Source organism: Eumetopias jubatus, unplaced genomic scaffold (genome assembly GCF_037043125.1).
Source record: "Eumetopias jubatus isolate StellerSeaLion01/CBP00866 unplaced genomic scaffold, mEumJub1_p1.0 scaffold_16, whole genome shotgun sequence".
Taxonomy (NCBI): domain Eukaryota; kingdom Metazoa; phylum Chordata; class Mammalia; order Carnivora; family Otariidae; genus Eumetopias; species Eumetopias jubatus.
This window is the reverse complement of record NW_028274822.1, coordinates 37,319,303-37,341,557: the sequence shown is the minus strand read 5'-3', so window position 1 is coordinate 37,341,557 and position 22,255 is coordinate 37,319,303. Positions and strand designations below refer to the sequence as shown.

The 22,255-nt window shown below is 39.7% G+C and overlaps 1 protein-coding gene across 3 annotated transcripts in view; it reads left to right on the top strand.

Annotated features, from left to right (window-relative positions):
* Positions 1 to 12,885, top strand: part of GALNT1 (polypeptide N-acetylgalactosaminyltransferase 1) — a 124,463-nt gene extending 111,578 nt beyond the window's left edge. For all 3 annotated transcript variants that reach the window (XM_088019747.1, XM_028098278.2, XM_028098277.2), the window contains exons 11-13: positions 4,578 to 4,676; positions 5,140 to 5,274; positions 10,721 to 12,885. In XM_088019747.1, the coding sequence (XP_087875873.1) occupies positions 4,578 to 4,676; positions 5,140 to 5,274; positions 10,721 to 10,867 (381 nt within the window). In that variant the 3' untranslated portion in view covers positions 10,868 to 12,885. The remainder of the gene's footprint in view (positions 1 to 4,577; positions 4,677 to 5,139; positions 5,275 to 10,720) is intronic.
* The last annotated feature ends 9,370 nt before the right edge of the window (positions 12,886 to 22,255 follow it).

Sequence of the window (22,255 nt, the reverse complement as noted above, 5' to 3'; positions counted from 1 at the left end):
CCAAGGAGTGGCAAGGGAGAAGTCAGTAGGCTCCATCTCACTGTGTCAAAAGGGTTCCCATGGAGATGGGTAGGGACAAAATCCCTGAGGGCTTCAAGGAAGAAGAGGAAGTGGAGATCATGAGCGTGGCAAGTCTTGGAAGAAATTTTGTTTAAAGGAGAGCAGAGAAATGGTAGTTAAAGGGGAATGTGGAGGTAAAGGAAGGGTTGTTTTTGTTTGCTAAAAAAGAGCCATTGATTGTAGGAGTCCTGTTTAGTAGATGGTCATGGTGGGGGAAGGAGGAGAAGGCATGGCATCCATTGAAATAGGAAGGCAGGTGTTAAGGTCAGTTGTTGATTTGAGGGTAGAAGCAGGTAGTTTGTAGTGGAAGTATGAGGAAGCTCTTCTCTGATTCTTCTATTTCCTTATTGAACAGAAGATCATCACTTGAAAGTCAAGAGAGGGTATTGATGTTAGGGATGTCTGGGGAATGAGGAAGAGATGTAAAGTAGAGTAGGGTGTCGGAGAGCAAGTACGTCACAGAGGGGACCCTGGTGACAGATAGTGGTGAGTCGGGAACGAAACCATTCAGCCCATGAGCACAGGCTACCGTTTGACCATTGTATCTTTTGGGTAAATAACCTGGTAGTGCAATTGCTGGATTATAAGATAGTTCTATTTTTAACTTTTTGAGGAACCTCCATACTGTTCTCCAGAGTGGCTACACCAGTTTGCATTCCCACCAATGTCGTAAGAGGGTTCCACTTTCTCAGCATCCTCGCCAACACCTGTTTCTTGTGTTAATTTTAGCCATTCTGACAGGTGCGAGGTGGTAGCTCATTGTGGTTTTGATTTTTATTTCTCTGATGATGAGTGATGTTGAGCATCTTTTCATGTGTCTGTTAGCCATCTGGATGTCTTCTTTGGAAAAGTGTCTATTCATGTCTTCTGCCCATTTCTTAACTAGATTATTTTTTGGGTGTTGAATATGATAAGTTCTTTATAGATTTTTGGATACTAACCCTTTTTCAGATATGTCATTTGCAAATACCTTCTCTCATTCCATAGGCTGCCTTTTAGTTGTGTTGATTGTTTCCTTCACTGTACAGAAGCTTTTTATCTTGATGAAGTCCCAAAAGTTCATTTTTGCTTTTGTTTCCCTTGCCCCTGGCAATGTGTCTAGTAAGAAGTTGCTACAACCAAAGTCAGAAGTTTCTGCCTGTGTTCTCGTCTAGGATTTTGATGGTTTCCTGCCTCACATTTAGGTCTTTCATCCATTTTGAATTTATTTTTGTGTGTGGTGTAAGAAAGTGGTCCGGTTTTCCCAACACCATTTTTTAAAGAGACTGTCTTTTTTCCATTGGATATTCTTTCCTGCTCTATCGAAGATTAGTTGACCATATAGTTGTGAGTATAAGTTGCCTTTAGAATAGACAATGAGTTGTTTTTTCCCCTTGAACTGACCCAATTTTGGATAACACCTAGCCATTGTTCACTGGGCCAGAATATAGGCGTTTTTCAAAGAGCCACTTGTCTAACCCACAGTAGATGATTGCCAAGGCAAGTTTGTTCTTTACCTGCCTCTTGCTGCCAGCTGGTTTTCGATGAAAGGAGAAGATTTTACTGTCCGTGGCCTGCTTATCACTGCCTTTTTAACGAAGCAGATGGTCTTAAGCTTGTTTGCCCTTAGTATCAGGCCACCCTATGCAGATTAAAGCTCTAACTTCTGGGGCTGGGGTCCTTCTTAAGCACCCAGCCTAGTGCAGCTGGGGATCTCATGCTGGGATCATACCTCCACTTGTGTGAGCTTTACTATGCTAAAAATTGGAATTCAGCCTTTTGGGGATCTTTTGTCATACTTCAAAGGGTCTAGAGAAGCCTGAAATCACAGGATTTTAGAGTAGAAAGGAGAATGAGAGGTATGAATTTAGTCTCTGCCTTCACTAAGTCTGACTCTTATAGCTCCTATAGGACCTGGAACTGAGTAAATGTGTCTCATTGTGATGTTTAATAACTGTTAATCAAGGAGATAAATACTCTAAAAAAACAACCACAGAAAGCAAATAAGTCAGACCTTTTGACAGCTTTGCCAGTCTTATGGACTAACCGATGGCTTCTCTAGGCAGATCTAATAACCCTAAGATTTAGTGAGCATGAACTCTGTGTCAGGTGCTTGTCTGAGTGCCTTACAAACATTAACTCATTTTATTCTCATGTCAGCACTATGAGATATAGGTGCTATTATCCCCACTTGACAGTAAATTGAGGCATACATAAATGGTTTAAACAACATCCTCAGGTCATAGCCACAAAATGGAAGAGAAAATGATTTGAACATAGGCAGTAGGGTTTGAGAGCTTATACTTTTAACCATTAATACCCATGCTCTTTCTCACATCCAACCAATATTTCTCTTCTGGCAGAGAGGGGGGAAAAGTGAATCCAGATGCCATTATACTAGATTCCAAAAATCCTTTAATTGCCCACGTTGTTCCACCTGGTGGAGGTACCAAGATTCTGGGGGAGACTGAGCAAAAACTAAGAAACCTCTGGGTTCCTGCCTGTTTCCCAGGAATGAGTGTGTTCACAGTTATTTTCAGCTTCCAAGGTCAAAAATAATATTGCAATGATAGCCATGTACACCTAAGTTGTTACTTCAGAAGCAGTTGAAGAGTTGCGCGATGTATGGATAAGAAAGAAAAACCTGACGGTTACCCTGGGCCTACTCTGTGTCAGTTTCTGTTAGTCTTCAGCATGTGTTACCTCAGTGAGAGCTCTCAGCAAACCTGAGAGAGATTAGTACCCCTGGTACAAGGCTGAGAAGCTGAGGTTCTTAGAGCCAGCTTTCCCAGTTACTGTGTTCTAAAGAACGCCTCCCAAGGTGCTCGGTTAGAAAGGCAGGGGATGGGGGAGGAGGGAGGAGGTTTGGGGGCCAGAAATGTTTGGGAAATACTGCTTTTTATATCTTACGTCCTTCTCTACCACCAGTCCCCACCCTGCCAAGAGGCACAGGATAGTAAACAGCTTTGAGAAGTCCTTCAGCGAAGTAACCTGTTTAAATCTGTTTAATCTGGTAATTTTTAGACACATTTGATCACAAAACCCCTGTATAGTGGCACATGTGTCAACACTTGGCCGGATAATTTTGTTCAGATCATGGTTCTGGAAATCACTGTCTTAGAGTGCTAACCGGTCACAGTCTCGTAGCTAGTAATGCTAGAGTAAGGAGAGAAGCCCCCATCTGCATGTCCCCATACCCTAAGCTTTCACTCCTGCCCACCTGCCTCCACATACCTCAGCAGTGGAGACCTTTCCCCCCCGACCACCTCAGTTCAGGTGTTGCTATGATCCAAGTAGAAAGCTTCCTATTTCCTATTTCCTCACCCATTGGCATTCTCATATTTGTTCATGGTGCCTGTGACCGTTTTGGTCTGGCTCTGTAAGGAAAGGTGTTATTCAGACATAAATAAATCCTATAAAAAAGACCTTTAGCCTGCTAACTTTCCTCCTTGAAATAATTTAGATCCCTTAAGATTAGATCCCCTAATTCCAGAAAGTATAAACCAGACATGGGCACTTCATGAGTCTTTCACAGAGGGCTAAGGATATGATAACTCGGCTTCGTTAACATGTGTGTATATTGTTTCCCATCCTTGACGAGTAGTCCCTCTCAAACTGTGGAAGACTTTATCCTATGTGTCAGCATCTAGTCCTGCACATCCAGTGTGGTAGCTGCTTGCCACATGTGGCTGTATTTAAATGAACTAAAATAAAATTTGGAAGTCAGTTCCTCAGTCACACTAGCCACATATGTAGTGCTCAGTAGCAAGAAGTAAAAGAAAAAAATATAATACACAATAGCCACACATGGCTAGTAGCTACAGTATTGGATGGCGCAAGTACAGAACACTTCCACTGTCACGAAAGTTCTACCAGACAGTGCTGGAGACATGAACACAAATAGCCAACACAGGAGGTTGTCTACCTTGCTGTCATTCCACACATTTCTCCCTGCCCAGGCGCTAAGTTGAGGTATCCACATTTGCTTGTCAAACCCACTGTTTTAAAAACTTAAAACTACTGGATGCCCTCTCTAATCATCATTACTCTCAAATAATTTAGGTGCATTCTAAAACAACTTTCATAGGGAGGTACTATATCAGATTTCTAAACCATCCCTTCAGTAGTTATTTTCCTGCTATATTAAGGAGAACATTGGGATCGTATTTATGTTGAGGAGTATCTACTCCAATGATGAAAAGCTCCATTCTTCTCCTTCATCACGTCTTTTAGTTTAAGGGTCCCTGATAATGTTGAACCTCAGTTGTCATTACATATCCTGACGATTACCAAATATCTTACCCAACAAGAGGACATCTCTTATTTCTCTTTCCAAGACAGTCATCAAGATGGAACTTGGAATGTGGGGAAACTAGAAGGAATTGAGAGCACAGTGAGGCCACAGAGCATTCTGCTGTCCGTCTACACTGTGTGTACATTTGTAGTAGAAAGTTTAGGTTGACTTTAATGTGCATACATATCTGTATGTATGTTTGTCTAGTTTACCTCTAACTTCTATTTTCATTATTGCCCCATAGATAAGAAATGTGGAAACAAATCAGTGTCTAGATAACATGGCTAGAAAAGAGAATGAAAAAGTTGGAATTTTTAACTGTCATGGTATGGGAGGTAACCAGGTGAGTATTTTAGTAAAGCTTTAAAAGGAATAATTTTTGGATTTGTTTTATGTTCTGCCCCTTTTATCTCATGTCATTCAGGAAATATTTTCCTACCTATGAAGAGACAATAATAGAGATCTTTTAGGAGAAGGGAGCTTTCAATCTAATAATTATTTTTAAGTGAAACATTTGTAAAAGGCTCCTTTGTGAGAACTGTATTTACATTGCTGTGCATGAGATTTACTTTGCCCTTTTTAGTCAAACAGATGACAGCCCTTGATAATACACTCAGTGTATACAGAGAACTCAAGGTCATTTTTTCTTTCCTCTGTGCAAAATTAGTGGTAGCTTTTCTGAGTCGTTTATTCTGCTAATACTACATTGATAAAGTTCAAAAATCACATATCTCGGGTTTTTTTCTGACAGATTATTGGCTGCTTTCTTTTAGTGTTAAAGCTTAATATGTGTGCCTCTTTTTCAGGTTTTCTCTTATACTGCCAACAAAGAAATTAGAACAGATGACCTTTGCTTGGATGTCTCCAAACTTAATGGCCCAGTCACAATGCTCAAATGCCACCACCTAAAAGGCAACCAACTTTGGGAGTATGACCCAGTGGTAAGTTATTCAGTTGCATATAGGAATGAAATTAGGTGTGTTTTGTAGCGAGAAGAATGAATTCTTGTAGAGTTTAAATATGGATCAAATTGTTCTTACACTCTAAAAATGGACAGATGGGAAAAACAACCTAATAAAATAAATATGTTTTAATCTCCCCAATAATTGACCTTGCCTCCAGTCCCTGGTCCTTGCTACCACTAGAGCCACTCTTCCCTCTGTCTGTCCTCAAGCTCTGTCATTTAGCGTGGGAGAAATGGAGCCAGGAGTAGGCTGTTTAAATTACTGAAACACTTAAGTAAAACGTGAGCTTTAGATAATGAAATTCTCTGGCTTGTGATGATTTTTCTGTGACATATAATAAAACTTTTTACATTTATCTTTGCTTTCCTCTGGAAGGTCTCCCACTCACCACGCACTGTATGTTGTACTCACACAGCGGTGCATAAAGTCAAAGCGGCCCCAATAATCTTTCTACTGTGCCTTGTATCTGCCTAACCTCCCAACTGTGCTTCTGCTTTATAGTTCTGGAACTGGCTCCAGAATCTTCAGTAGGTATTTCTCTGGTTCCTTTTCCACTGCACATGCATTATTTTCTCTTTCATGTTAGGAAAGACTTCTCTTCCTACTTTCTGCATTTCATTGTGTGTTATGCAACAGCAAGTGAGTGGCCAACATTCGTTCATTCATTCTGGTTCTCCAGCCTTAGCTCCTGCCTCAGCCAGACATTACCAAAACAGCTCCTGGGTGCAAAGCCAGGACCATTCCTGTCTCTTTTCCCCTAACTTCTTTATTAGCATTTACTGTTGCAAAACAGATGAGATTTTAAAATTCTTTTATCCATTGGCTTTAGATGCACTATTGCTTAGTTTCTTCTCTTAGCTCTCCCTCTCTCTCTGTCTGCTTGGACCACTCTGCTTCTTCATTCTGCCCTTTCCATGGAGATGTGCAAAGTTCTGATTTGGCTGTCTTCTCCCTGTACTATGTGATATGCAAACCCTGGTCTACTTTAATCATCAACCCTGCTGTTCCTGGAACATACCCTGTACTTTCGCACCTACACTGAAGATCATACAGTTCCCTCTGCCTCTGACAAATCCTACTTCTTGATGGCCCAGCTTTGACATCACTTCCCTGAATCCCAGCCAGAAATCAGCTCCCTCTTTTCTAGCTATAATCCTCTCTGACCTCGGTCATGCTGAGCTGCTTTGTCCTTGTTTCTCTTCCAATCTTTTCTCCACTGTAGACTGTTAGCTTCTAGAGGGCAGAGACTGTGCTTTATAAATCCTGGGTCTCCCTCCACACTGTCAAATTATGGTAAAAGTAATTATAACAGTAGTCCAGTTAATAGTAGACCATTAGAATAGAAATGACCTGAATCACCTCTTCTGGGGTTTTTCATGGGCACACGCTACTGCCGTTTTGGGTGTAGCTGCCCCAAGCACTGCAGGGTGTATAGCATCTCTGACTTCAGACTCTAAATGCCAGCAGCACCCCACGGTTATTTTAAAAATGAGGGGCACCTGGGTGGTTCAGTCAGTTAAGTGTCTGACTCTTGATTACAGCTCAGGGCTGTGGGATTAAGCCCCATGGGGGGCTCTGCGCTCAGCGGGGAGTCTGCTTGCGATTCTCTCCTTCTGCCCCCCCCCAGCTCATACTTTAAAATACATCTTTTTTTTTTTTTAAGATTTTATTTATTTGACAGAGAGAGGCACAGCGAGAGAGGGAACACAAGCAGGGGGAGTGGGAGAGGGAGAAGCAGGCTTTCCGCGGAACAGGGAGCCTGATGCGGGGCTCAATCCCAGGACCCTGGGATCATGACCTGAGCTGAAGGCAGACGCTTCACGACTGAGCCACCCAGGCGCCCTAAAATAAATCTTTAACAAGCCTCCCAATTGTATGTTCACTAAAAAGTGACAGTGTATTACTTAGGAAGGGTAAAACCTGTTTATAGTAGCATGAACAGATAGGGGCTTACTCTTCTTACTAAGCCTGGAGGTAAGTGGCTGCTGGTGTAGAGATTCAGTGGCACAGTGGTGTCAGGGGCAGTTTGCTGCATGTTCCTGGCCTTTTCTTGTGGCCACAATGGCTGCTGCAGCTCTCACCCTCACCGCCACATCCCGACAGCAGGGCGGAGGAAGGGAAGAAGGGACATCACACACCCACCTCTGCCATGTTTTGCTCTTTATCAGGAAAGCCAGAGCTTTTCCTGGACCCCCCCCCCCAGACTCCGCTATGTCTTATGGGCCAGAACTTGATCCCATCGTGACGCCCCCTCTGCCAGCTGAAAGGGAGGCTGGTTAAACAGGCAGTGTGGTGGAGGCGGGAGGTGGGAATGGCTAGTGGTAGCCTGTGTATGAGCTACATGGTCTGCCGCATCTGTTATTCCAAAAGTAGATGTGTGGTAAGGAAGTTAAGGAGCTCAAGTGGGTTTAGGGGATTTAGAAAGAACCAGTTATGAGTGTAAAGTTTTTTTTCCCCCCCAGTCTTTTTTTTTATGTTAATCACCATACATTACATCATTAGTTTTTGATGTAGTGTTCCATGATTCATTGTTTGCATATAACACCCAGTGCTCCATGCAGAGTGTGCCCTCTTTAATACCCATCATCAGGCTAACCCATTCTCCCACCCCCCTCCCCTCTGGAACCCTCAGTTTGTTTTTCAGAGTCCATCCTCTCTCATGGTTCGTCTCCCCCTCCGATTTCCCCCCCTTCATTCTTCCCCTCCTGCGATCTTTTTTTTTTTTTTAACATATTGTATTATTTGTTTCAGAGGTACAGATCTGTGATTCAACAGTCTTACACAATTCACAGTGCTCACCATAGCACATACCCTCCCCAATGTCTATCACTCAGCCACCTCATCCCTCCCACCCCCCACCACTCCAGCAACCCTCAGTTTGTTTCCTGAGATTAAGAATTCCTTACATCAGTGAGGTCATATGATACATGTCTTTCTCTGATTGACTTATTTCGCTCAGCATAACACCCTCCAGTTCCATCCACGTCGTTGCAATTGGCAAGATCTCATTCCTTTTGATGGCTGCATAATATTCCTGTGTGTGTGTGTGTGTTTGTGTGTGTGTGCATTCATCTGTTGATGGACAACTTGGCTCTTTCCACAGTTTGGCTATTGTGGACATTGCTGCTATAAACATCGGGGTGCACATACCCCTTCGGATCCCTACGTTTATATCTTTGGGGTAAATACCCAGTAGTGCAATTGCTGGACCGTAGGGTAGCTCTATTTTCAACTGATTGAGGAACCTCCATACTGTTTTCCAGAGTGGCTGCACCAGCTTGCATTCCCACCAACAGTGTAGGAGGGTTCCCCTTTCTCCACATCCCCGCCAACATCTGTCATTTCCTGACTTGTTAATTTTAGCCATTCTGACTGGTGTGAGGTGGTATCTCATTGAGGTTTTGATTTGGATTTCCCTGATGCCGAGAGATGTTGAGCAATTTTTCATGTGTCTGTTGGCCATTTGGATGTCATCTTTGGAAAAATGTTCATGTCTTTTGCCCATTTGTTCTTTGGGTGTTGAGTTTAAGAAGTTCTTTATAGATTTTGGATAGTAGCCCTTTATCTGATATGTCATTTGCAAATATCTTCTCCCATTCTGTCGGTTGTCTTTGGTTTTGTTGACTGTTTCTTTTGCTGTGCAAAAGCTTTTTATCTTGATGAAGTCCCAATAGTTCATTTTTGCCCTTGCTTCCCTTGCCTTTGGCGATGTTTCTAGGAAGAAGTTGCTGTGGCTTGAGTGTAAAGTTTTAAAATTTCTGGAGGCCTTTGCATGGAGTCTTCTCTGAGATAAAATTTTAGTTTGCAGGCTGGGTTCTACCACAAGCAGACTCGGAGATAAAGCTTAGTTTTCACAGTGTTTATTAAGGAGTGGCAGCCTTTGGACCAACACCTGTGAAAAGGAGAGAGAAGACAGAGTTGGGCAGAGGTAGGAGTCACACCACGTTGCAGCTCCCCCAGACTCAGCCAGCTGCCTAGGGAGCTCGGGGACAGCCTGTCAGCATTGTCCTGCCTCCGTCAGTCAGAGACAGCAATCTGGAGAAATTAAATAATAATAAATTACTGACATAAATATTTTAAGTGATCTCTACACCCAGCATGGGGCTCCAATTCACAACCCTGAGATGAAGAGTCACATGCTCTCCTGAGCCAGCCAGGTCCCCTTTATAAACCTAAAATCGTGACATTGTAGGTTCCAAAGGAACCCTAGAAATAGAACCCAGCATCACAGAGCAGATAAAATGATGTAAGCATGTCTCAGACAAACCTGGAAGTCTAGATCCAGGATTCTTTGCACAATACCATACTATCTTTGATTAAATTTGTATTTTCTTAAATCTGTCTTATTTATATTCTATATTGCCTGCAGTTTATGACACCAGGTTCTTGTGCTTTGACGCTTGGGATAGCTGTCCTTTCTAGAGTAAAATGCAGATTTTGACCCATTTATATCTAGAGATTAGGGGCAAGGGCCAGCAAATTATCTTTTCTAGGTTACAAATAGACTTTAGGCAATGATAATTATAGCGTTTATCCTCTCCTTCAGAGGTTACAGCTATAACTGTCACTTGTTTGTCCAGTTGCCTTCATCAGGTTTTTTCTGTATGCAGACTAGTCAGTGCTGACTGGGTCCTCTTCTGAGTACAGTGACAACAGTCCCCATGAAAATGCCATGCTCCAGATAAAAGAATTACATTAAAATAGAGGGATGAGTAAGAGTCAGATAAATGTGTGTTAGTAAACACATTTCACATTTCCTTATAGTTGTATACGTTTATAGGACAACGCTTGATTCACATTCCTGCACGGCTGCTTTGAGTAACAGACACATGAACTGACCTCCATTAATCACTCATAACACTCTTCTGTCCTGACGTTTTGAAATTACTCTAAAAATCAAGTCCATAGTGCAGACAAGTACATAGGAAATGATATAGCTACATCTCTCAGCCATTTATTAAGGGCTGCTTTATCAATCTTAAAATCTCTTAAGATTTTGAGTCTTCTGAAGGACCTGAGTTTCTAAGGACTTGAGGTTTGGAATCACAGAATTAATTTGAACAGCCTTATCACAGGGAAATGAAGTAATTTTGAAATAGCTTTTTGAAAATAGGTTGAGGATCCTAAATTAGGAACCACTAATCTGATTTTTTTTTTTTTAGGAAGCTGAAGCACAAAAAGTGAAATTTCTCACAGTGTTCTAGAGCTTGTACAGAATTGGGACTTAGCATTTTGGTCATCTTACTTCAAGTTCAGTGTAACCCACCGTACCCCAGTGCCTTTCTCCCTCCCACATAGCTCTTACAGCGGTCTTTATGTAGACACTTTTTCTACAGAGCAATTTAATGCTCACCAAAAATGATGGTTGAGATGTGTGAGTTTTTTCACTTTCATGTTAAGATTTCTTTTCCGTCACTTTCAGAAATTAACCCTGCAGCATGTGAACAGTAATCAGTGCCTGGATAAAGCCACAGAAGAGGATAGCCAGGTGCCCAGCATAAGAGACTGCAATGGAAGCCGGTCCCAGCAGTGGCTTCTTCGAAACGTCACCCTTCCAGAAATATTCTGAGACCAAATTTACAAAAAAAAGAAAGAAAAAAGAAAAAAAAATAAGGATTGACTGGGCTACCTCAGCATACATTTCTGCCACATTCTTAAGTAGCAAAAAAGGAAAAGTGCTTTCCTCCTGCGGGGATGTAAGGTTTATCAGCCATTAAAACTTGGACTCCTCTCGCTTTTCACTAGCTGTGAACCAGCCGCCTTGTCTAAGGACGTGAAACTACATAGTAGCGAGACGTGCACACTGATGTTTACAAGATTGAAAGAGTCTCTCATCAAGAATCATGGTAAAGAATATTCAGACAATGAAGCAATCAACAAAATGTGCTTTCCAGAGCTGCACCTTGTACGGTTTGCTTGCACATCAGTAACTGCTGCTGAATGTGCTGTCATAATGAAGAGATTTCCAGGATTTTTTTTCTGATTAGAACTGGTAACCAGTATATTAAATATTGTTATAAAAATAAGTGAAAAAGAACTGGAACCAGTTTCAGAATCATGAAAACAACATTTTTACAATTTAAGAAGAAACTATATTAAACAGGGTTTAAAGGAAATTAGAACTATGAGAAGTACAATTTGTTATAGTATAGTATCAAATTTCTATATAGATTTTATACCTCAGTGGGGAAAAATAACTGATTCCAATGACATTCATTTTCATCTGTGATAGTCATGGATGCTTTTTTTTTTTCCTTGGGGTGCTGAAATTGAGCTGAAAAAAAAAATGGCTCTTTGAACGTAGTTTTAATTGCTTTCTTCAAGTATTTTTATTTGGTTTATGGGTTGTTGAATTGTAATTTTTAATTGCCTTCAAAGAATGAAGATTTAAAATGTCTGGTCTCACTGAACACGTTAGATCTCTCAGTTGCTCTTGGGTCAGCTGGCTTATAGACTTTCACACACACAAATTTATTAGATTTTAAACTTCTTAACTTGATTCAGCTGATTATGCTTAATACCCAAGATTCATACTACTGTACTACAGATTTATTTTCGCAGCAATAAATCTTCAGTTCTTTATGATTTCACGCAACAAAAGGCCTGCAAAAGTGATTTGGATATTTGGAGAGGATACATTGGATGGTTTTTTGGAAAACTTTTTTCACTCCATACTCAGATGTGCTTTATTGTCAAGTGCGTATTTAGATTAGGTTCTTGAATTGTAATGATGATCTGTTTTTTTTTTTAATAAAATTTGACTGAAAATGTTTGACATTGTTTTAATGAGTTAACCAAAGAAGTGCAGCTACTATTCCATCTTAGTCCTGCATTTCTTCCTAAATTCCTAATTTAGGTTAAATCCATTTTCCTTTTTTTCTGATTTTTAATACCACAAAATAACTTCAGAATCAATTAAAAGTTGAGTAAACAGTTTTAATTTCATAGATCTCATAGGTGCCATTTCTCCTGATATGTAAAGCAGTTCATTGGCAAAAGTGTGTGTATTTTCCTTCTTGTTTGTAAGATTATATTTCGTGACGTTCTGTTCTTTGATTATCAAAGACTCTCACTGCAGGCAGTGCTATTTCTTGTGCCTAAGAATGTTTCTGAAAGTTGTATCACTAATGCTACTTGCGAAGTTGAGTGTATGGAAAGTTTCTCATCTTCTATTCAAATTAATCAGTATCAAGAATATCAAGCACATGTGGATGCTTTAGGGTAAGTTTGTAGTACAGAATGCATAAATTTTGTCCCCAGGAAATTTGCAGTGAAGCAGGTGCTGGGTTTTTTTTTTCCCCCCTACTCCATGAGCTCTGTTAATTCTGTCTTCAGTAGACCTAATGTTTGAATAAATCAGATGTCTAATAAATTATTTTCATGCTCAGAATTTCAGGTTTTTGTACTCTAGTATAGCTTGGTCTTATTTCTTACTGTAAGAAAGCTTAATAGAAATGTGATTTAAGGTTTTGTTGGTTTTTTTGTTTTTTTAAGAGGGGGATGCGAGTGATTTAATTCATGGGTACTTTTAGAACCTGATGGATAATCCCATTGCCTTTATTTTTCTAATTAAAGAATTCCTAAATACTTTGAAAATATAAAATATTCCTCAATAGTTGTGCCTTACATTGATTTTATTTGAAGTTAAAATGGATCCCTAGTCATTATATCCATTTGTAGATCAGGCAGTATGCTAACCACTCTGTTACAAGTCAAACTGGGAAGAAGAGAATGAATCAGAAAGAAAGTCAAGGATGAAAAGTGGGATTATTATTGGATCAGTGAAGAATTCATAAATGTGACAAGGATAATCTGAATCTCTCAAATGTATTCACCTTATTCCAATCCCAACCCATTTTAATGTTTTTCTGTTCTAACTGGCATTCTGAAAAAACTAGTAAAATGAAGGACAGCACGTAGGCCATGTCCTCATTTCCCTATTCTACATTTAGCTGAAAAACAGAAGTTCTTCTCTAAAGGTCTGGTGCTCTCCCCATCTTTCAAGAAGTACACCAAGAGCAAATTGAACTCCAGAATTACATGTTTTTTAAAGAAAAGAAAATCAGAAGGCAGTGTTTCGTGAGCAGAGGTATGCAAAGAATGAGTCACTTTTTACTCTGGAAAATTAGATGTGTTCTTAATTGTAGAACACTTTTCCCATTCCCTGACTTCCTAAAGTTTAACAACAATTTGCTTGATCAACCAGAACTAATAATTTTGCAGGAAATGAGGCAAAACTCAGCCGTACTGTCTATATACTAGCAACAATTAAAAATTAAAATTTAAAATCTTACCATCTGTAATCAAATACCTAGAATGTTAACAAGAAATATGTAAGACTTCTACCCTACAAAACTACAGAACGCTGTAATAAACATATTCATGAATTGAAAGGCTGCATACTGTCAAGATCTGTTTCCCACAAATTGATCTCTAGAAATCAAATTTCAACGAAATAAAAATCCCGTGAGGCTTTCTCGTAAAAATTTGCAGCAGACTCAGAACAGCCGAGATAATCTTAAGGTGTGTGTGTGTGGGAGGACGGGGTTGGAAGACTTAACATTACTCAATTTCATGACTTGCTTTAAAATTACAGTAATTAAATGTGTGATTAGAGTTAGGACAAACAGATCAGTGGATAGAATAGAGAGTCCAGAAGCAGACCCATACATGTGGTCACTGGCTTTTCAACAAAAACACCAGCAACTTCACAGGGAAAGTCTCTGAACAGTTGATGCTTTCACACAGTGCACAATGTATTCAACATGGATCACAGGACCTAAATGTATCTTCATGACTCTTGGGATACTCAAAGATAGCTTAGGACATAAACTTCATATAAGGAAAAAAACTGATTGATAGGTTTTACAATTACACTCTTCTCAGCAGAAAGAGAGTAAAGTGAAAAACCATGCTGCAGCCAAGGACAAAACAGTTGCAGTATGCATAACTGATAAAGGACTCTGTGCAGGAAAACAACGTTTAAAAGCCACTGCAAAAGCAACACAATATAAAAGTTACTAAGTGACTTGAATACACACTTCACAGAAGCTATCCAGATGCACAATTAGCATAGAAAAGGGTGTTCAACATCAGCCATCAGGGAAGGCTGAATGAAAGAAACCACCAGGAAATATTCTTGCACACCTGCCTGAATAGTGAAAGTGCAGCAACTGCCAGAAGTGTTAAGTTAGTATAATCACCTTGGGAAATAGCTTGCCAGTTTCTTATAAATGTAAATACATGCCTACTCTGTGATTCCACTTCTAGGAATAAAACCCAAGAGAAATAAGGATATATTGCCCACATTAGGATGCGTACAAGAATATTCAAAGCAGATTTAAAAGAACCCCCACCCTGGAAACTACTCAAATATCTGTCAACAACATAATAGATAATCACATCATGGTTATTGAATACTAGTCTACAATTTTGAAAAATGAATTACTGGTAGAACAATACAGATAAATATAAAAATAATGAAGAGTGCTAGACATGACATTTATATGCTCAAGAACAGGCAAAACCAACCTAAGGTGCTTACCTCTGGGTGAGTATAGACTTGAAAGTGGCATGAGAAAACTTTTGGCAACATGCATGTAATTTAAAGTGTTACTGAGCTATATACTTAGGATATATGCATTTTATCATATGTAAGTTATACCTCAGTAAAGTGCTGGGGGAGGAGTGGAATAAGATACTTATCTTGCTGTCGTCAAGTTTTTCTAAAAAGTCTTCCACTGCTACAAAACAGCCAAAGGCTGGCTCAGTTGCAATAAACACACTATTAGGTAAGATATTGAACTCACAAGAAAATAGGGAAAAATTCATAAGGTCCAGGAAAAAAAAATTTAAATCTACATATGAGCCACAGAAGTAATTGTTAAATATGAAAGTCTTTCCTCTCCTAAGAACAAAAGGGAATAACCAGAGTTTGGGGAATGGTAGCTCCTAGGCCTTGGACCTGAACAAAGTTGGGGAATTGAACTGAAGATCCCTACGTAAAATTCGAAATTTCAGTTACACCTACAAGTAAGAGGGTACATAAAGTAGTCTCCTGCTGTGTAAAGGAAACCAAAGGGTAATCTGACTGATTCTGCCCTTTTTCTAGGTAGCAAGTGGTGATGAGGATGCCACCACTGTGATCATAACACCTGCTTCTGTTTTAAGATTTTATTTTTATGTAATCTACACCAAATGTGGTGTGGGTCTTGAACTCACCACCCCGAGATCAAGCATCACATGCTCCACCAACCGAGGCAGCCACGTGTCCCAAGGTCTGCTTTTAAATAGTTGGGAGTTTTTTGTTTGCTTGCTTGATAAGATTTTATTTATTTGAGAGAGACAAGAGTGAGAGTACCAGTGTGGGGAGGGGCAGAGGGAGAAGCAGGCTCCCTGCTGAGCATGGAGCGGGATGCGGGTCTGGATCCCAGGATCCCAAGATCATGACCTGAGCCCAAGGCAGACACTTAACCAACGTGAGCCACTCAGGTGCCCCTAGATCAAGAGTTTAAAACCACAGTTATGAAGTCTGCAGATGAAGAAAATAAAGTGAATCTAGATTTATGGCACTTGCTGGAAACCATTAGAATACAATGTTTTTCGGAGGAAAAAGACACATAACCCAGACCCCTATATACCCACAAATTAAATAAATCACTATCAGAAAGAGAAAATGAGCCACCAGTGTGTTACCAAAAAAAAAAAGTTCTGGCAAAGTGACAATAGCTTGTGTTGGACTAAGCCTGCCAATAAATTGATAACCCCGAACATTTTTTAAACAATGTTTTAAAGCCCTGGAGAATGAACAAAAGACAAAATGTAGGAGATTCAACCCTTATTAAAAAGGACCTTCTGGGTAAGATGACATATGTATAGCTTTTCCCCAAAGAGCATTCCAGTGCACACAACACACTAGAAGTAGTGGTCATACAGATAGTGACTGTTGTCTTAAGCTGAGGAGTCAGAGATCTTATTTATGAGCAGAGTGGCTGGAAATTGGAGAATATCTGTAATAGGAGGGAGTCCTAGAGGAGCCCCCAAATCTGCATTTTAATTTCTTCAAATGCTTGACTGATCTAATTGTGCACAGGATGAGACTCCCAAGAAGTCCAGAGAAAAAAAAACTACAAGGCAGAATTGAGCAGTGATCTTAGCTGTTTCCCAGTACCAAGAACAGAGTTTGGAGTTCAAATTCTTCCCATTTGGAGGGGCTTGATAAACACTTTAGACTTTACAGGCATACCATTGGAGATATTACAGGCTCAATTCCAGACCACTGCAAAAAAGCAAATATTGCAATAAAACAAGTCAAATTTATTTTTTGGTTTCTCAGTACATATAAAAGTTATGTGTACACTATACTATAATCTATTAAGTGTGTGATGGCATTATGGCTAAAAACACCATGTCCAATGTATATAATTTGAAAGTACTCTTTTTGAGAGAGAGAGAGCACGAGCAGTGGCTGGAGGGGCAGAGAGAGAATCTCAAGCAGACTCTGCTGAGCACAGAGCACATGGGGCTCAATCCCACAACCATGAGACCATGACCTGAGCCAAAATTGAACAACTGAACCACTCAGGTGCCCTTAAAAATACTTCATTGCTAAAAAATGCTAACCATCATCTCAGCTTTCAGGGGGTTGTAATCACTGATCTGTGATTACAAATATAAACATAACAAATATAATAAAAATGAAAACGTTTGTAATATTGTAACAATTACTAAAACGTGACACACAGACATGAAGTGAGCAAATGCCACTGAGAAAATGGTGCCAACAGACTTGCTCAATGCAGGGTGAAAAACAGTATCTGTGAACCACAATGAAGTGCAATAAAATAAAGTATGCCTGTACATTGAAACCCAAGACCTTGTGTGGGAATAAAGACCATTTCTTAAGGACTTGGGGCCATTCCTAGGGCCAAGGACAAAGTGGAGGAAAGACTAGACCTAACAAAGTATAAAACCAAGCCCCTGCAACATCAAGTTGGTCTGCCAATTATCTGCTTTCTTGGACAAAACTCAACAGTCTTCAGAGGAAGATAACATAATACACAACTCTTGGGTGCATCAATCACAATGTTGAGTAGTCCAGTACAGAATGGAAAAGTAATGAAGAAACAAGAAAGTAGCCTTAGTTTTTGAAATAGTCAAAAAAAGCAGACTCACTGATGACCTAGATGATGGAATTAGCAGACAAGTTCCTCAATATAAATGGTTTGGTTTGTTAAGATACAGGAAAAAAATGGATATAATCAAAAGGTAGAAAATTTCAGAAGACATCTAGAAACTGGAAAAAAAAAGAATCCTAATATTAAAAAAATAGATTTTTAAACCAATTGAATGTGATACAATAGAAAAAAGGATCCATGAAATTGAATACAAATCAATAAAGAATTTCCAAACTGAACCACAGATGGAGAAAAAGACTGAGGGAGGGAAAAACAGCCTTGAGGACAAAATACATGCATTTGAGACCCAAAAGGAGAGAACACAGAGAATGGGAGCTCTGAGGGAGAATTTGTTTCATGTCTCTCTCATCACTTCCATAATTACTGGCAGTCTTTGCCTTGCAGATGCATCGCTCCAAATTCTGCCTTTGTCTACACATGGCATTATACTTCCTGTGCTTCTGTTTCTCTCCTTTTATATGTTCACCAGTTGTATTGGACTTAGGGACTTATCTTAATTCAGTATGAACTGCTCTAACTACACCTGCAAAGACACTGTTATCATACTGTTATGGGTTGAATTATGTCACCTATCTTAAGATATGTTAAAGCCCTAACCCTGGGTACCTCAGAATGTGACCTTTTTTAGAAATAGGGCCTTTACAGAAGCAATCAAGTTACCGGGAAATCATAAGGGTGAACCCTAATCCAATATGACTGAGGTCCTTATAAAAAGGAGAAGTTTGGACACAGAAAAAATGATGAGAAAACACGGGTAGAACAACATCTACAAGCCAAGGAATGCCTGAGGTGACCAGAAGCTAGGAGAGAAGCATAGAACAGATTATCAGATCATCCCTCAGCCCTTAGAAGCAAACCACTCTGCCAAAACCTTGATTTTGGATTTTCAGCCTCCAGAATTCAAGAACAATAAAGTTCTGTTGTTTAAGCAACTCATGTGTGGCACTTTGTTATGGCAGCCTTAGGAAAATAATAGAGACTGTATTTCAAATAAGCTCTCATTTTGAAGTTCCAAGTAGACATGAATTTTAGGGAAACATATCTACTAACCATTTGTAGAAGAATTAACACCAACCCTTTACAAACTCTTCCCAAAAAGAAGAGGAACACCTCAATTCATTCTGTGATGCCAGCATTACACTGAAACCAAAGCCAGACAAAGATATCACAAGAAAAAAACCTAAAGATTAATATCCCTGATTATTACAGATGCAAATATCTTTAACAAAATACTAGTAAATCAAATCCAGCAGTATATTAAAATAATTACAGAGGCACCTGGGTGGGTCATTTGGTTAAGCATCTGCCTTTGGCTCAGGTCATGATGCCAGGGTCCTGGGATTGAGCCCTGTGCCAGGATCCCTGCTCAGCGGGGAGACTGCTTCTCCCTCTCTCTCTCTGCTGCTCCCCCCTGCTTGTGCTCTCTCTCTAACAAATAAAATCTTTATAAAAATAAAAAATAAAATAATTACAAACTATGATAAAGTTGGATTTATCTAGGAATGCAAGGTTGGTTCAATATATGAAAACCTGTGTAATACACCGTATTTTTTGAATAAAGAAAACCACATGATCATTTCAATAGATACAGTAAAGTCATTTGACAAAATCCAACACCCTTTCATGATAAAAATATTCAACAAACTGGAAATAGAAGGGAACTTCCTCAATTTAATAAAGGGCCTCTATGAAAAATCCACAACTACCATCATATATAATGGTGAAAGACCTGATGCTTTTCCCCTAATATCAGGAACAAAGCAAAAATGTCCAGTCTTGCTATGTATATTCAGCACTGTACTGGAGGTTTTGGCCAGGGCAATTTTGAGGCAAGAAAAAGCATCTACATTGAGAAGAAATGAAACTCTCTCTTTGCAGATGACATCATTTCATATGTTTAAAAATCCTAAGGATTCCATTAAAATTATTAGAATAAATGAGTTCAGCAAGGTTATAGGGTACAATATCAATATAGAAAAATCAGTTGTATTTCTGTACACTACCAATAAATAATTCAAAAATAGTGTCAAAAAGAATACTTAGAAATAAATTTAATAAAAAAGCACAAGACTTACACATTGAAAAACACATCAATGAAAGAAATTAAAGATCTAAAAAAAAAATCACATGTTCATGAATCAAAAGAATATTGTATTAAGATGGTAATATTTCCCAAATTGACCTACAGTTTCAATGCAATTCCTATCAAAATCCCAAATGCCTTTTTTGCAGATACAGACAAGCTGATATTCAAGGTGCCTATAATAGCCAAAACAATCTTGAAAAAGAAGAAGTTAGGCTTTCCGATTTCCAGTCTTACTACAAAGCTACAGTAATCAAGACAGTGTGGTAGTGGAATAAAGATTGACATATAGATCAATGGGATAGAATTGAGAGTCCAGAAATAACCCTTACACGTATGCTCAATAGATATTCAACAAGGGTGTGAAGAAAATTTATCAGAATACAAAGAAATGATTGTGCGGCAATTGGATATCTACATGCAAAAGAAGAGAAGTTAGACCCCCTATACCACACCATATACAAAAATTAACTCAAAATGTATCAAAGACCTAAATTTAAGAGCTAAAACTATGACACCCTTAGAAGAAAACATATCCATAATCTCCATGACCTGATCACTGGGCAGTAATCTCTTGGATGTAAAACCAAAAGCAGCAGCAAAGGTAGAAAGCAAATATATAAATCTTAGTTTATCAAAACTAAAAGCTTTTGGAATCTGGTTCAAGATAGTAATGTAGGAAGATCCTGAACTCACCATCTCCCATGGACACACCAAATCCACAGCTCCATATGTAACCATTTCTTCTAAGAAAAATCCTAAAAACTAGTGGAGAAATGCCTTCACATCAGGCAAATAACACACACACACACACAAACACACACACACTGAAGAAGGTAGGAAAGGCTGAGACACAATCTTGCCATAAACACCATGCCCAACATTGTGACCCACAAGTGGGAGGGAACACAAAACTCAGAGCTTCTCCCTGAAGAACAAAGGCTTTGTACCCCACATTGAGAACCCCTATTTTTAAGGCTTGTACCAGAGGTACAGCCCCAAAACACCTAGCTTTGGAAACCAATGGGGCTCATGCCCATGAGACCCATGGGGCTGTGGTGAACTGAGAAATGGGTCTTAAAATGCTTGCATGTGGACTCACCCCACAGCCTAGAACAGAAGCAGCCCTTTGAAAGGCACCCAGATTTTATGTGAAAGTCTCTTTGCTAAATGTAAAGCATCAGTCTGAGGGGCAGGGGCCTGCTAGGATACTCTCTGGGGAAAGAAGCTGGTAGGTGCCATCTCTCCCTCATTCTCCCTCTGCCTTGTTAAAGCTGGTGTGCTCCATCTTTTTTTTTCAAGTGGATGTTAACTTTGCACTCCCCCTCTGCCTTGCTTTAGACAGCAGTTACCATCTTCACGCTCTCCACCTGCTGCACTCCAGAGCATCAGTATCCCCCAGAGGGGCGCTTCTACAGGCATCTGGTACCCGTTTTTACATCTGGTGACCTGGTTTTTGCAGCTGCCATCCACAGAATGCCCCTTGATTGCTTAGCTGGTGGTCAGAGGAGCTTGCGTTCCTGGGTCCCACAGGACTATAACAATTGGAGGGACAGTTCTTGGCAAGCTACCATCCTGAGGGCACTACACAGACAGCAGACTGAAACACACCCCAAGTGTTTCTGTAAAAGAGGCCTGTGTGCTTGTCCTGAAGCTTAGACTTGAGGGGCAGGCTTCTGCTTTGGCACAGATTTAGGAGATACATAGGTGATGGGAGAATGCAGACTGGGGGATACCATCTTTGAGTTCTCTCTCTGCCTCACTACAGCTGACTGTTAGCTTTCAGAAAGGAGCTGATACAAAAATCAGGGCTCCAGATGAGTGTAAGACCATTCTCCTAATATCCTGGCTCTGGTGGCCAGTGGGGATTATGCTTGCAGTCCTACAGGATTATATATATTTGCATGCTTTAAAAGCTGCTGCTGAGGGGTCTGGCTTCCAGTCAGCCTCAATCTGTATAATGACAGACATCCTCCCATTTGGGACACTAACAGATCTTAGTAGACTCTTGAAAACTGGAAGCTATTTAAAATAGGCTTCCTGGACAGGAATTTTCTTCCTGTGAAGAAAATTTATCAGAATACCAATAAATGGTTGTGGGGCAATTGGATATCTACATGCAAAGGTTTGACAGACAACCAAGAGCAAATATGGATGAATGATAAGTTTCATTTCCTGCACAAGGCCAATCCTCCAAAATCAGGAGAGGTGGCTATTCCACTTAACGCATAAAAATCAACAAAGAGAGTCAAACAAAGTGAGGAGACATCACATCAGTGAGGAAATAATAAAGATTAGAGCAGAAATAAATGAAATAGAAATGTAAAAAACCCAACGAAACAGGTCCATGACACCAGGAGCTGCTTTCTTGGAAAAGATCAACAAAATTGATAAACCATTAGCCAGACTCATCCCCCGCACCAAAAGAGAGAGAGAGAGAGAAAGAGAGAGGACTCACATAAAATTAGAAATGAAAGAGGTTGAAATAACCAATGCCACAGAAATACAATGATTATAATATTATGAAAAATTATATGCCAGTGAATTGTATAATGTAGAAACAAATGGGTAAATTCCTAGAAACATATAACCTCCCAAAACTGAATCAGGAGTAAATAGAGAATTTGAACAGACTGATTATCAGCAATGGAATTGAATCAGTAATCAAAAAACTCCC